This window comes from Balearica regulorum, chromosome 2 (assembly GCF_011004875.1).
Source record: "Balearica regulorum gibbericeps isolate bBalReg1 chromosome 2, bBalReg1.pri, whole genome shotgun sequence".
NCBI lineage: Eukaryota > Metazoa > Chordata > Aves > Gruiformes > Gruidae > Balearica > Balearica regulorum.
The window spans coordinates 23,773,369-23,789,245 of record NC_046185.1 but is presented as its reverse complement, the minus strand read 5'-3'; the positions used below and the strand labels follow the sequence as shown (position 1 = coordinate 23,789,245).

The window sequence follows — 15,877 nt, the reverse complement described above, 5'->3', positions numbered from 1 at the left end:
GGTCAGTTGGGGTCAGCTGTCCTGGCTGTGTCCCCCTCCCAACTCCTTGTGTACCCCCAGCCATCCAACTGGTGGGGTGGGGTGAGGAGCAGAAAAGGCCTTGGCTCTGTGTAAGCATTGCTCAATGATAACAAAAACATCTCTATATTATCAACACTGTTTCCAGCACAAATCCAAAACATAGCCTCATACTAGCTACTATGAAGAAAATTAACCCTATCCGAAACAAAACCAGCACACCATCAGATTTCATACTCACTGTAGTTTCTTTCCCTGGATGAATGAATCATGCAATCCTAGAATGGTTTGGGTTGGAAGGGACCTCAAAGATCATCCAGTTCCAACCCCCCTGCCATGGGCAGGGACACCCTCCACTAGGCCAGGTTGCCCAAAGCCCCATCCAGCCTGGCCTTGAACACTTCCAGGGAGGGGGCATCCACAGCTTCCCTGGGCAACCTGTGCCAGTGTCTCACCACCCTCACAGGAAAGAATTTCTTCCTAACGTCTAATCTAAATCTACCCTCCTTCAGTTTAAACCCATTACTCCTTGTCCTGTCACTACACTCCCTGATAAACAGTCCCTCTCCAGCTTTCCTGTAGGCCCCTTCAGGTACTGCAAGGGTGCTCTAAGGTCTCCCTGGAGCCTTCTCTTCTCCAGGCTGAACAAGCCCAACTGTCTCAGCCTGTCTTCATAGGAGAGGGGCTCCAGCCCTCTGATCATCTTTGTGGCCCTCCTCTGGACTCGCATGTCCAACAGCTCCATGTCTTTCTTGTACTGGGGACCCTAGAGCTGGACACAGTACTCCAGGTGGGGTCTCATGAGACCAGAGTAGAGGGGGAGAATCACCTTCCTCAATGTGCTGGTCACACTTCTTTTGATGCAGCCTAGGATACAGTTGGCTTTCCGGGCTGCAAGCTCACATTGCTGGGTCATGTTGAGCTTCTCATCCACCAACACACTCAAGTCCTTCTCCTCAGGGCTGCTCTCGATCCATTCTCCACCCAGCCTGTAGTTGTGCTTGGGATTGGCCCAACCCATGTGTAGGACCTTGCACTTGGCTTTGTTGACCTTCATGCTGTTTGCGTGGGCCCATCTCTCAAGCCTGTCAAGGTCCCTCTGGATGGCATCCCTTCCCTCCAGCGTGTCGACCGCACCACACAGCTTGGTGTCATTGGCAAACTTGCGGAGAGTGCACTTAATCCCACTATCCATGTTGCCGACAAAGATGTTATATGGTGGTGATCCCAATACCAACTGATCCCTAAGGAACACCACTCGTCACTGGTCCCCACTTGAACATCAAGCCATTGACCACAACTCTTTGACCATACAGCCAATTCCTTATCCGCCAAGTGGCCCATCTGTCAAACCCATTGCTCTCCTGTTTAGACTGAATTGGAGAGACATGGATTCAACAGATGAATACACACCTTGGAATGCATTTCCTTACTCTATCATAAAGCCGAGAGAAAAATGTCTAACAGATGAAACAATGAGTAGCAGATACACAGCAATCCAGGTTTGGTCTTATTTCTAACAGGAAGCAGGCAGAACATATACAGAATACTCTGGATGTCTCTTTCTGTAATAAATAGTAAAATATATATGACTATGTGTTGTGTGAATCTGATACACATTCTCTTAGGAGTATTTGGAATTACTGTCTTATTGTGCCAAAGGTGAGCGCAGAATTTGGGAAGGCATCTTTTCCGTAAGCAGACCCTGTAGATTGGATGCAGCTTGACTCTTTACTGTGTTCCAATGAAAACAAGAACAATTTTTGTGCAGCCTTAAAAGGCAAGCTTGAGAATGATACCAAATGTTGCAGCACATGTGTTGATTTGTTATGTTACATTTCAGCTGTTAGTTATGCTAATGGAACAGTTTCACATATTTCGTTTTGATGTATTTACTTTAATGGCTATGTGTATGTAGCCCTGTGCAATTGCCTGGTAACACTGATTGTACGATGTTCTGCTGTCACCACCAGGCCAGCACTGGAAATAAGATAAGAAAAGTAAAAAAGATCTGGGCCTTAATTTTCAGCCATGAACACATGCAGAAAGAGTGTAAACTGGTGTGAAATGAAACCAAATTGAAAACCATCATGGGCCATAACGTAAGATTTGGCCTGCAACAAAACATACAGGGAAATGAAGACATAGTCTAGATATGGTTAACTCGCATGCCCGTTGTGAGCGGGGTCCCTAGCAACACACAGGCCTGGGCAGATACAGGAGACAGTCAGTCTTAGGGATGCAGTCAGTTGCCCTCAGGCCTGGGCCATAAGTAGAGCTGGAGGGAGAAACAACTAAATAGGGTAGCAGTTCAAGTTAGCCAATATGTGACAGGAGAGAGGGAGGAATCCGTGCCTCAGCCTCTGCTTGGAGTTTCTGTACAAATAATACTGATTCAGGTGAGGATTCTGGACAAATAAGCAAAATTCTGTCATTTGCCCCAGTAAAACCTCCAAGTAGGAAAAGACGACAAATTCAAGAAAGTCCAGATGCTCAGTAACATAAGCCATATAGAGATTATTCTCCACTTCTCTCAACAGATATTTGTTCCAACGACATGTGAAATAGCTTTGCTCTATTACAGCATATATTGAAATATGCAGATAGGATATACTCCTACACAAGGTTTACAGAGGAAAAACAGACCTAAGTTTCACAAAGTGATCATAAAAGTTGCTTGGAGTCCTTCTGATGATATCACACTGCTGCAGCCTCCTTCCCTGGCAGTATCGGACAATTCTGCAGTCAGTGACAGCTATCAGCACCCATCTGGTGAACCGGTTCGTTTCTGTTTTGTTCCCTGACTTAAAGTGCATGCTCAATTAAGAATGCTCACTTGTAGGAAATATCAGTTCCACTTGACAGTAAATGAGGGGCTAAAGATCAAATTGCGGGGGCGGGGGGGGGGGGGGGGGGGGGGGGGAATGACGACTGCAAAAAGAGCATCATGATGCCCTGACAATCAGGAAAACAGGATTGACAACTGAAAGATCTATTTTCATGACTAAAGTCATTATCTGAGGTCTGGACTGTGAGACCTGCAATTGTAACCCACACAGGAGATGGAAGGAAAAAGTACAGCACAGTTAGATGATTTAGAAAAAATATATTATCTCTGATGTTAACACTAAGCAGATAGATAGTTTCCAAATACACGACAGACTAGCAAAGGGGAGATTAGGTAAACTGAGTATAATAGATAAAAGTGGGCACAGGCAACAGAGCCTAGAAATCAAACTATGCATGTTTAACATTTCAATCAAGAAATTCCATGGAAACAATCCAAAGAGGTTTTTTTTATTGTCCACAACCCAGATTCACTTTAGTGTGGGTTGTCAAGATTTGGAAACTTTTCTACTTTCTATCTTCTTTTCAGTCTTTACACTGAACAAATGTATTTGTGAAAGGAACGAACAAATATATTTGTGAAGGGAAAACATTATTTACAACTTACTTGAGCTTGCTTGCATATTTTAAAAGGATGAAGAGTTTCTTGGTAGAAAAGCTGATGATAAGCCTGTAGGTCAAACCAAAAGTACACACTGTTCTTCCACAACTAGAGATGAAAAATATTGTAAGTTATTGCTACCCAAATATCACAGCTTTATAAAAGGTTGACTTTCCAATGCAAGTAATTATTTAGCTCCTTGGGGTCATCGTAAATCAAGCTCAATTTAAGATGGATTTAATCTTCTGTTGCATACTGGCAGAAGGACAACATATTTAATGGCATCGTCACTGTGATACTATATCTTTTATTGTATCCTTTCTGCATAATTGGCCATTAAAATTGTTAACATTGTAGTTAACATTTGAAGAGTAACCACATTTCAGTGGCATAAAGCCAGCACTAGAGAAGAAACGCTGATAATGGACACGCAGAATTTGTGCCATGGTGGAATAGCATTTTGCAGCAATAACCAGAACAATTAAATATTGTGTACTTGACATATGTTACTGGGACTATCACTACATTTTTATTACATGCATTTCTGAGGCGCAGAGTCTTGGCCTCATTTCATAAATTCAAACAAACATCAAAAGATCTTTCAGAAGGAGGAGACTAGATCTTTCCCCTAGTCCTCTGTTTTAATCATGTGCTTATGGGGTTTGGATCTTAAAAATACCCTGAAACCCCCATCACTGGACAATAAAGAAAGTGTTCCAAAAAGACAGGGGCAGGGAACTTTGCTCCACGCACTGTAGCCTGCCAGACCTGGCATATCAGTGAAATAGGCTCCAGAGTTGTAGGCAAAACCTTAAGGAAATAATTTTAAAAGGAGTCTGGCACCTGCAAAGGCTAGAGGCCATATGGGTGGGTGCCTATCTCCGATGAAAAAATAAGTTACTTTTATTTAGATTTCTATCTATACGCATTTAACATTTTTAGCTGAAGGTATTCAGCTTTGGAAACATTGGCTCTTGCCTTCTGGTAGCCAAAGGCATTTCTAGCTACTGCTGCTTGTTTCTGGGTTGTGCCAGCGGTGAAACAGATGTCCATCCTGATTGCATTCAAATCTCCCCTAAAGACTCAATTTTTCTGCAAAGCCACTAAACACTGACTCAGATTCATAACTTGTTCCAACCAATCCTCAATTTACACCCAGCAATGAATGATGGATCTGCTGACTGCAGAGAAGAAATAGTGTTATGTTTCTCAGAAATCCAAGAAGCTTCGTGGAAGCAGAAGAACGTTTTTAAAACATTGGAGATTTTGGACATCACTAACCCAATAAGTAAGAAGGAGGCAGATTATCATGAGTAATAGCATAGCAGATTTTCCATCTTTTAAAAAAATGTTTTTGTGGGTTAAGACCTCATTTTTTCTGCCAAGTTAAAGGCTAGTTTTTAAAAATTATTAGTCTTTTTTTATCCCTGATGGTACAATCAGATTTCCAATAGGTTTGAGAGAGTTAGAATCTGACAGCTTGGTTAAGACCTGTCATTAGTTTGAATATACACATGAACAGTTTATTGTTGTTGAGGGATTGGAGTCTCACAAGTAATAATTCATCCAGTCATCAATCTTTCTTTCTCCATTTTTTTTTCAGTCTGGCTGCCCTCTATAACTTGGCATTCAGTCAACTGTAGACTAAATTATCACAGGGTAGGAAAATGCTCATACCTTACTCCCTGACTTCTCACAGAAGTGTGTGAAGTAGTAGCCTGCTCTGTTCTCCAAATAAAGAGATTGCAGCATGCTTTCCATTCTTGATCCCCTTAAGACAACACTGCCAGCAGTGCATTTCCCCTGGACAAATAAAATATACAGCAAGGAATAACAGGCTTTCATTATTTTCAAATGTCAGTATATTGCAATGGAGGGCCATGCAGTGTGTTCAATTAGTATCTTCATCCCAAGAACCTAGGCTCCATTTTCTACTACATATGTAATTGATCATAGCTCTCCATACCATTTTCCCACTAAATATTCACATGCAATGGAAGAAGTCTGATGACTGAAGGCATGCAGAGTAGCAAAATGACCATAGCATCCCTTCGGTGGTTCCTCAATACTTGAAACAGGAAAACAAACCTGGCCTTAACGGTGTTATTAACTCTCCAGCTCCAAATCCAAGGAATTCCAATGATACTAAGCCATATCACCAAGCTGTCAAAAGTTGTCTCAGCTCAGGCTACTATGTTTTAAACCAACAGAAGTTAATAGGTGGTTATTTGGTCAAGCCTCAAAATTATTAACTATCATAGAACAAAAGAGATGACTTCTAGGGTTACACCACTGACATCAGCATCAAAATCAGGAGCATTTTAGGGGAGAGGAAATCCATGCCCTTTGCTGTGGCTAGCTCCTGGAGTGTTTGAGGAAGAATACATCCATTTTGACAATGCTCACAGAGAAACCAGAGTAGAGTACAAACTAGTGAATTAGCTTCTGATGATCACAAGAGAGAAATTTTGGCTGACTTGTCATCTCTGATAACAGAAGTGGGAGCAGATGAGTGTGGTGGCTGACAACCGGCTTCTTTCCAAACAGTAACAGGGATGGAAGCAGAGCAGGAAGATCGCATTATCCAGTAAAAAGTTAAACTGTGGATCCCTCATTCCCCTTTGCATCATATCTTTGATGGGAAATTGTGGAGTCCTGACTGTAGGTTTCAGTCTAATCCGTTAAGTGTAAATGGATAGTATTTTTCTCCCTCAGCTAGAGGGAAACTCTGCATGATGAAGATGTATAATAGCTAATATTCATGGTGTGAACATTTCCTTAATATAAGTTTCTAACTGCAAATGTTCCATAATTGCAAAGACTAGCCTTTTCTTCTGTCAAAATTAACAAAAAGTAAAAATAATTGTAGTGAAGTAATAAACAAAGTATGATTTTGATTTGAAAAACAAACAATCATGTACTCAACTGATCAGCAAACTCCATGCACATGTAGATTTCATAATACGGGGTTTTTTTAGTTGTGAGGCCACCAATATCTCCATGAAACAGCAGGCTGTTTCGAGATCATTCCACAAATGTGAAAAGTTTTGGATATATTTTAAATTGCCAAATCTTGGCATCTCATGCATTTGACTTGTCAGCATTTTAACAGTTATTGAGAAAAGGCTCTTCTGTGCAGCCTGTCCCTCCTGAGGTTTGCTGGATTGAGGGCCTGCTTAGCAGGCAATAATTCAACAAAGAAAAGAATGAAGTACACAAGCAATAAAGAGGAATTGTACAAGTGAAGCATTTTCCTCTTATGAATTTTACTATTTTAATGACTTTCTAGGGCAGATTCAGTTTTCACTGTAAGTCTGGTATACTTCTCTAGGCAACAATTCCACTGAAGCATTTATCCAGTGAGTTTTCCATAATAACCTACTGAACACATGGTCACCATGGAGAAGATCAACACTTTCTAGTGAAAATAAACCTCTGTATGTGCCATAATTTCCTATCAAATAGGTGACAGATACCACACAGAAAATGCTGACATTTTGATTATACCTCTGCATATGACATTGACATTCACATAGTCAAACCAATTTCTTCCCATCATTGACTACTTCCCCTTTAATACTACAGAATAAAGTGTTTTAACCCATGATTCAAGACAACTCAAATTTTCAAGCACTACTTACCGGGAGAAGCTCAGCATAGGTGTACTTTCTATGACCCTGGTATTTTGAGTCTTCAATGTCATCCAAAGCTAAGCAATGAAACATGTCTCTGCTCACAGACTTTGGCCTGGATCCACAAACAAACAGAATTTTCAATACCTATTTAAGAAAAAACTAGAACTGCTTATAAAATAAACAGCTAATAAGGGGCATGAGAGAGGTAGAATGACATAGTGAAGAGTAGAGGAAAAAGTACATGGAATTCAAATTTATAATAAATGTAAAAAATGTAGAGGAATACTTTTTCATGTGGCCCTGTGGAAATCACTGACACAGCATATCTTTGAGGGTGAATGCTTGAGACAGGTTAGAATAATAGCAATGTATGTGGAGAATATCAATGATTTTACGAGAGAGGGTAAAACACCTATATTTGGAGAAATAAACCCTTTTGTGTTGTGGTACAAATAAATGAGAAACTAATCAGCCAGGGATGAGTTCTCCATGCACACAATCTGTCCCGCAACTGTGCTTCACTAAGCAGATTATTATATTAAAAAAAATGTATTCATGAAAACAGTAGGATCTAAAAGCCTTTCATAAATATTTGGGTTATACTGGCGTGCAGAAAGGTGTACAAGGGACTTTTGTACTTACCACTTTCTACTGCTAGAAATGTCATCCCTCCGGGGGCTCTGACTTGACAAGGTAGGTGATAATCTTAATGATCTCTTCAAAGAGAAATTTGGTGTAGCTAATTTTAATAAAGTTGTTGGTGAGCTTGTTCTACTTTTCTGAAAGTCATAACAAACATAAGGCAATTATTACATTTTTAACAGGTAGAAATATATTACATGCACTTTGTATAGAATTACAGACAATGTCAGGTGAAGAGCATGTGAACATGTTTTGTGAATCTTTACTAAGATTACCTTAACTAGCAGATACAACCACTCAGACTAAGACAGAAGGAGGCATTCTGCCACACCATCACTAACTCATTGTGAACATTTTGAAATCATGCTATGACTGTTTGTAGATGCCAGGTGCATTCAGACCGTCCTCAGAAATTCACCCAGAGTTGCTGCTTTTTCTAAGCTTTTGCAAGCACAGTGGAGCTAGAAGATTCAGAAGTCCAGATTTCTCACAGGGGAAAAAAAAAAAAAAAACAACAACAAAAAAACCCACCAAGCAACAGTCCATCAGCTGAATCTGTGAGGTTCATGGGTGCCAGGTCATAGTTTTCTTCAAGTACTGAACTCAACAGGGGCTGGAAAACCTGCAGAGTTAGGATCCTGTCTGCCTGACCTACAGCTAGTCTTGGGTCATTAGCACACCTTGTGAAGCCAGAACTGGTCTCTGCAGCTGCTTCTGGCTCCCATCCCTGCTGTGATCAGCAGGAATCTGGCTCCTGAACCCAGCCTCTACTGAACAGGAAATCTGTCCCACTGATTTTCCTCTGTTATCTCCATGAATTAGCTTTTTAAAAAATATAATTGTAGTCTACAACTCAAAGTAACAGAGGTGTGTGTGAACAGATCTGTGGCAGAGCCCATCCAGTTCTTGATACTGGAACCACAGTCTCAATTCATGTTCTCTAAGTACCTTCTGTTCTGAGGCTTAACACCATGTTGTTGAAAGCCTGCATGTTTCATAGCAGTTACCTCTCAAATTCAGGCTTTCAGGAAAGAACAGAGTCAAAACTGAACTGGCCACCTGCAAGTTACATGCTGTGAAAAGGACAGATCTGTGTTGTGTGGCTCATGGCCCTCAGTAGAAAGCAAAAATCACGTGTAGCTGATTAAAGGACTATGATGACAGAAAATGAGCAGAACTCTGCCCTTTTTACAAACATGAGGGGTAGATTCAGGGTGACTGCAGTGAAGTTGTAAGAATTATTCTGGGTTAAGATAAGGCTGGTTGAAGGGCAGAATCTGCACTGCTAGATCCTTAATCTTTCAATTTTGAGAACTTCGAGCTAAAATACCTATCCAAAAGACTTATGAAATAGCCAGGATGTAACTGAGAAGATAATTTGGACTTGTTTCATAAAGTATAGTAAAATTTTGCTGCATTTTTATACATAACCATCTGCAACAGACAATCTTGCTAAATCTTGACTTCCTAACAACCAAGTACCATATTCTTGTCCCATTGAATTCAAGGAGGTTTATCATTATTTTTGATTGGACAAGGCTTTCTTTTTCAACGTTGCGATCCTACCTACCTGAGGAAGGGAAGGTGGTATCCTAGGTATGCAAGACTTAGGTGTCAATTGTAGCAGTGATACCATCTGTGGAAAAGGATCAATGTCCACCCTTGGTCTCTCTTGGCACATGTGCCAGAGCTTCAGTTTTGCACTGGCAGTTTCTATTGCTGTTGAATGAGTGACACAAAATCTGGGACCCCTAAGAAAAAAAAAGCTAATAAATAGAACTTTTCCAAAACATGAAATACTGGGCTATTTGGCTTTTTTTTCCCCCCCATGACAGTGTTTACCATATCAAGGTACGGGTACGGTGCTATATGCACCTAGAATTAAAAAATAGTTAGTATTAAAGATATGTTTAGAGATTGCACTCTTGAAATCTAAAACCAAGCTACACATAAACAAACTTAGGTCACAAATTATGCACCATTACATAGTTGTCTTTGCATGAGTCTGCAGTAAGGTATGCCCCATCCATCCCACAGCAAAGAATAGGAAAGGCCTGTCGGTCACAGGACATAGACCATAACTCTCATGAGGCTCCACAGCAAAGTTCACAGTTGCAGGTAGTTGTTTATGCCTACAATTTGTTAATCTCCCTTGGGGAGGAGAGAAAACTTGAAAAATTTAGCATATGTTTTGGAAACAGGTTAGATTTTTGTATCCTTCCTTAAGCTGTCAATATGGAAAAGGCATTTTGTATGACAGTAAAGTCTCAAGGTCAAATTCTACATAGATGTATACACAGAGCATCCTTAGAAACTTGAGAAGGGCAATATGGGAAATAGGTTAGAACAGAATTAACTTTCTATGCCTGAAGGAGTTTCTTTACCCTGCAGCCTAAAGTTTATCTGAATGGTATCCAAGGCGGCTATAAACAAAGTAGCTCGGATGCTCTGGCAGGAAAATAACAAGGGCTCAGTAAAGCAGATCTACCTGGCTTCTCAGCAGATTGCAGTGTAGTTTAGGCTCAACTAAGAATTCAGATGCAACATCTGCTAGTATTTATGATGACATTGCTTCCCATAATTGCAATAGGATAAGTGAGATGAAATAAAACTAATAGCCTTGTCAAAGAAAAGGGAAATTTGTTAAACAATAGAATCTTAGTCCATGTTCATTTTTTCATACCAGTAAAGAAGTAGAGGTTTCACCACTTCAGGCTGAATCTGTCTTAAATGCTTTGTATTCCACTGATCTCCATGCACTAGATCAAGTCTGAGTAACACTTCCAAACTGAGGAAATAGTCTCCACTGCTCAGCAGATAGAGTTTTTTCATCTTCATGAGTTGCCTTGAGTCAACAAAAATAGTCACATAAGCATGTATCAGATGCTGTACAGAACCAAGTATAGTTCATCCTACTGGTTAAATTGCTGTCATGCAACCTGTTTTTAATTGCAAATGGCAGAAGCCAAAACAATTTTTCTGCAAATTAGGGACAGATTGTGTATAAGATAAAATGTACAGTGCCTTAGAATAGACAATCTGAATCCAGGAGAGCCTTTCACTAAAGCAGTTTGTCATACTGAATGCTCTACTTGTGAATTTAAGTTCTTTTATTCTTTTTTTAAATTTCTGTTGCCATCTGTTTTCCAAATCTCTTTCTAACAAAACCTTAATACTACAGTGATTCTGACTTCGTGTAAGCTTTGCAAACATAACTCTGAAAAAAAGAGTTTTATCAGCTTCCACAGAGTCATTCCTGACTCATCTTGTCAGGATGCTCATGATTAATTGTGTCTGTTCTATTCAAACATTACAATTTATTTTGAAATCTCAAAACTTGCATTGATCTAGCTGGTTTACAAGTATTAAAACAACGGGAATAATGGGAAATACCTTTGCTGCCTTGTAGTGTCCTTAAGAGCCTTTAATCTTTCAATATCCATCCAGAGCCACCAGTACCTCTCCCCAAGTGTTCCTTTAATGAACTTCTTGAATCTTTCAAACTCATGTCTGTTGCCAGTGTCGTAAGTTCTGTGACTAATACACCAGGCAGCCCTACTGTCTGCCCCATCACTTTCAGAACTTGATCTTAAGCTCACTTCTTCAGTATCTCGTTCTCTTACATCTCCCTTGGAGTCCAAGACAGTTAATGGAGAAGAACTTTGGGAAAAGAGTGGCTCTGCAGTACCACGGGCAAATTCATTATTTTCTAACTCATGTATAAACACTTCAGGCTGTTTGTGGAAATCCACATCACTCTCAGTGTCAGCAGCTGGCTGGAATTCTTCCAGTGTCTGAAAAGTTGTGCTTTCCTGTCCATTTTCTTCTTTTGCTGCACTGTCCCATTTCGGGTCTAGATAAACTCTTAACTGAGTGTGGGAATGAGGTTCAGCAATGGCCACAGAAGAACCCTCCTCAGCCTCTCTGGATCTCTCCCTAATGATGTCGGGTTTTCCTGATGCTGTCCTTGAAGGGGAAAGGAAACTCCATTGGTGGCATTCCTTAGACCAGGAACCTGCTTCTGCATTAAATCAGAAAAGATCATTGAACACCTTTTTGATTCAGAACTGTCCTCTTGCATATCAACATTTCCAAGTTAAAAAATGCAACATATTTATAGTGTGCTGCTGCAGAACAATCAGACCATGCCACGCTGCAGAGCAGGGAATAGCAGAGGTGCCTCTGCTGTTGCTATCTGGCTAGAAACTCAGCCCCATGACTCAGAAACTCGTTCCCTGTTGAATTCCAGCAGAGCAGCAGAGTTCAGGAACCAATTGTCTTGTTTATTCAGCTGAGCATCCCAGCTCTTCAGCACACAGAAAACCCAAAGTCATAATTCAATTGTGGCTCTACAATATCTTCATATCAATCCAGTGTTTAAACTACAGAATAAACTGAATCTTCTGTATTTCCCTAAAGCAAAGACATAAGCTTTCATACTCTGTTGTATCACTAAGGCGAAACATTGTCGGTGAGGAGACTGCTACAACCTGTAAGTACATGCACTACATCAGAAAGTGACAGAAAAGGGCTAAATCTCTCAAATCCACTAAATTCACATTTGTAATGTTATTAGCCTGTTTAACCCTCTATGGTGGCCTAGTTAATAAATGGCAATGGCAGTTAGACATTCCTTCCATCTTCCTCCAAAAATAGACCATGTCTAACCAGTGCTGGCCACTGTCACAGGCAGACACTCGTATTAGGAACATGGCATAGAAATTCTCTGCTCTGCACTTACATAATTTCGTGCGCAAGTGCATGTGGCACAGTAAGTTGGCTTAATTTAGTGTGATTTAAAATATCTTTCCTTATTTCTAAACTATTGCAAATGTTATCACTTAAGAAAGAAAAATGATAGCTTCTCAACACAGTTCTCTGAAATTGAAACATGAAGAATGATTTCATAGGACCTGAGGGAATTAGGGAGAGACCTCTTGGGTAATCAAAAGCCAAGTGGCTCAGGGTTTTGCTCAAGATATTAATTGATAACCCTGATCCAACTGAAGCAGTGAGCAAGGAATTCAAACTGGGTTGTCCAAGCAAATACATTCAGCTATTGATCTCTTTCAGCCAGCTAGCAGGCTGGCTCTGTGAAACTTGGCTGATGCCCTTTTATTGCTTCCAGTTCCTGACCCCTACACCAGGTGAACACTGTGCCTAAAAAAAAGTTTGTTTTCTGGCAGAAAGAATGATGGATTTCCCATGATACAAGCATAAAGAAGAGTAATAAGCAGATGTAAAATGAGGGACTATGTTATTAAATGAAGTTTTCAGTCAGGAGATATAAAATATTCATTGAAGCAAAACACTGTTGACTGCAGGACAGCAAAAGAGGCTTTCCATGGACCTATGGCCAACCCAGTGCAACACGGAGTGATGCTACATTATGGCACTCTGCAAGAATGGTGCACTTGTGACCTCTCTGCTCAAAGCACTGCAAAAATTAGTGGTAGGATCATGAGCTGCAGATAATCCATGAATCAGCAATATATTTCTTGGGGTGATCGTTATGGGTTTGGGGAAGAGGACAGACTTCTGGAGTTACCATGTCTTCCAATTTTCCATTCAGCCATTGGACTCTAAGGTCCCAGCAGTACAAGTCTCAAAGTGGAATGACAGCTTTTTCCTCTCAGAATAGAAGAGACAACTCCTAACATATGAGTTGAGGATTTTCTGTTCAACTTGCTACTGCCTACGGAGCAGAAGCAAGGCTATGCAATCAGGTATGTCCATATGTGCATCTGTATGTTTTCTCCCAGTACCTTTGAAACCTGCTGAAGAATTTCAGTTAAATTTGACAGACAGGAGTGTCACAAACGATTACATTCTATAAGATTCATAAAATTTGGCAGCCAAAAGACCTTTAAGTGCCCAACGTAAATATCCTAAGACGGCTGCAACACAAATCATGCATTATCAAATACCTAAAGAATCCAGACAAGAAAGTCTTTCAAAATATACTGAATGAAAAAAAAAAAGCATCACAGCTGAAACTTACAGACATCTATGAGACAGAAATATGTAAGAAAAGAGACTTCTACTATCACAAAATTAGTTACTAGCTCAAATTTTAATGTTGTGGCTATGGAAAGAAACAAATCACCACCTGAAGCCTAAGATACCATGAGATACTCAGAAGGTAGTAAGTGGAATTAGCAGCAATTCCTTGAAATGCCTTTGCTTTCCACTTAGTTAGACTTGCGTTAGTAATACTATGGCTGAGCCCCTGTTACTTACCCAGGAAGTTATCTTTTTTGCTTAATGAATCCTTTCTTTCGTGCTGCCCAGGCAAACGCTGAGTATCTTGAATTTGACTGGAAGCTACAGGATGCATAGATGAATCTGTAGTTTTCATGGATTCACTTTGTTTTGCTAAAGTAAACCAATCCTTTGTCTGAGAAACCATAGCCTAGGAAAAGAAATGCCATTTAACAATTCAAATTTCTCTATTTATTGCAGTGTTTCTGAGAGCAGAGGGCTTACTGTCTGTAGTGATTTTGTGCAGTCCATTTGTATAGATTTCTATAACAATATTTCCCAGTTCTGTTTAAGCTGTTTTACAACCCATGAACCTTCTTCTATAGTACAAAGAGCTTTGAAAAGAAGGGATATTCAGAGAATCAGTTGTCCAATTAGGCTGTGACCTCAGTTACAATAATTTAACCCAATGCATTCAATCTAGCTTGATGTTACACCCACTAAACATGTTTATTTTACCTGGCCAAGAGATACGTAGAACTTCTTCATAGCCAATGAAGTGTCATCCTCCTCAGGAGAGGGAGGACTTGGGTCTCTCTTCTTTATCCAGGGATAATAGTCACTATCTATAATAAAATTAATACCAGTCTTGCTCCATTCTACCTGTGATATCAATTTAGCTAGCCTGAAATTAAATGATGACACAAGAAAACAGTTAATTTCAGCTTTAACTCAGAGAAACAGTTGATTTTTCCCTAGAATAGGCAATAAAACCCATGATCACTCTAAAAATAAATTGCCACAAGGAACTTCATGATCTGCTTTATTACTTCACCCCTCACCTGCTGTGACATATATAAACGTGAGTACTGCCATTCCATAGTCCACCAGCTTTACTGTTGGTGGCCTGCTTCGCATTATCAAGCTTTACCAGTAAAACTGATTTCTGTCAGGATGATCTTGCATGTATCTATGCAGTTCCAAGCCCTGCCAAGAAGACCTTAAACATTTTGACTGCTAAAATGGAACTATTCTCCCAGATTGCAGAAGCCCTGTGTCACTACCAGACACTACATTTCCTGGTCCTGACACAAGCAATCTTCCAGCAGCAATGCCACAGGAGTGATCATACTAATTGAACTTTCAGATGATAATGAGACAGCTGGCACTGTCATGTTCAGCTGGCCGCTATACGAGGATTTCATAGTACTGAACAGCACTCCAGTGCTACCTTGTGTTAGTGTGAACCTTGTGATGTTCAGGAAAGGCAATCCTAGACCCACATGACGATGATGAGGATGCTGTGGGCTCAAGAACTGTGGCAGAACTTACTCAGTTAAGTTAGAATGCAGTACAAAACCAACTTCCAAGGTGCATGGGAAGGGAAGAAGAAGCCTATGCCTGAGCCTATGACCATGAGCTGACTGCCCAGTTTTGTTTGTCCCCACTATTTGATGACAAATAGGATTTCATTCTAGGGTTGGGGTATCTTCATCTTTAAATGCAAGTTTCCCCTTTAGCATCTTAGCCTGTCTTGATCCTGATCGAGGAAAGCAACTTAAAATACTGATGTCAATGTAAATTAGGCACATGCTTAAAGTTAGTTTTATGTAATTCTCTTAGGTAACTCTGCTTGATCAAGGAAATACTTTGCAATAGCAGAAGATCAAATTTTTAGTGTTTGATGAGGCCTGGATACTTGTAAAGCTGGCTGCTATTAAAGATAAAATGGAGCATTATTTCACAGTTTGTTTATTCTTTGTACAGTTTTCCACTTGAAGTGCGCTTTGGGATATTGAAATTTAAAAATATTTTGAAATTTTTCAAGCAGAAGTCCACACTCCAGTAACTAGTCTGTCATTACAATCACCTAACATGAGTTTTGTGAACCCTAATGCCACACTGCCTCTCCTTGTAAGACCCCTAAAACACA

General features: G+C 40.2%; 1 protein-coding gene across 1 annotated transcript in view; it reads right to left on the bottom strand.

Moving 5' to 3' along the window:
- Positions 1–15,877, bottom strand: part of RGS22 (regulator of G protein signaling 22) — a 67,977-nt gene that overhangs the window by 34,984 nt on the left and 17,116 nt on the right. Inside the window, exons 6-14 of the mRNA XM_075743628.1 lie at positions 14,464–14,629; positions 13,984–14,155; positions 11,137–11,764; positions 10,427–10,588; positions 9,314–9,494; positions 7,744–7,880; positions 7,108–7,213; positions 5,144–5,269; positions 3,473–3,574 (exon numbers count right to left, since the gene is read on the bottom strand). Of these exons, the coding sequence (XP_075599743.1) occupies positions 3,473–3,574; positions 5,144–5,269; positions 7,108–7,213; positions 7,744–7,880; positions 9,314–9,494; positions 10,427–10,588; positions 11,137–11,764; positions 13,984–14,155; positions 14,464–14,629 (1,780 nt within the window). The remainder of the gene's footprint in view (positions 1–3,472; positions 3,575–5,143; positions 5,270–7,107; positions 7,214–7,743; positions 7,881–9,313; positions 9,495–10,426; positions 10,589–11,136; positions 11,765–13,983; positions 14,156–14,463; positions 14,630–15,877) is intronic.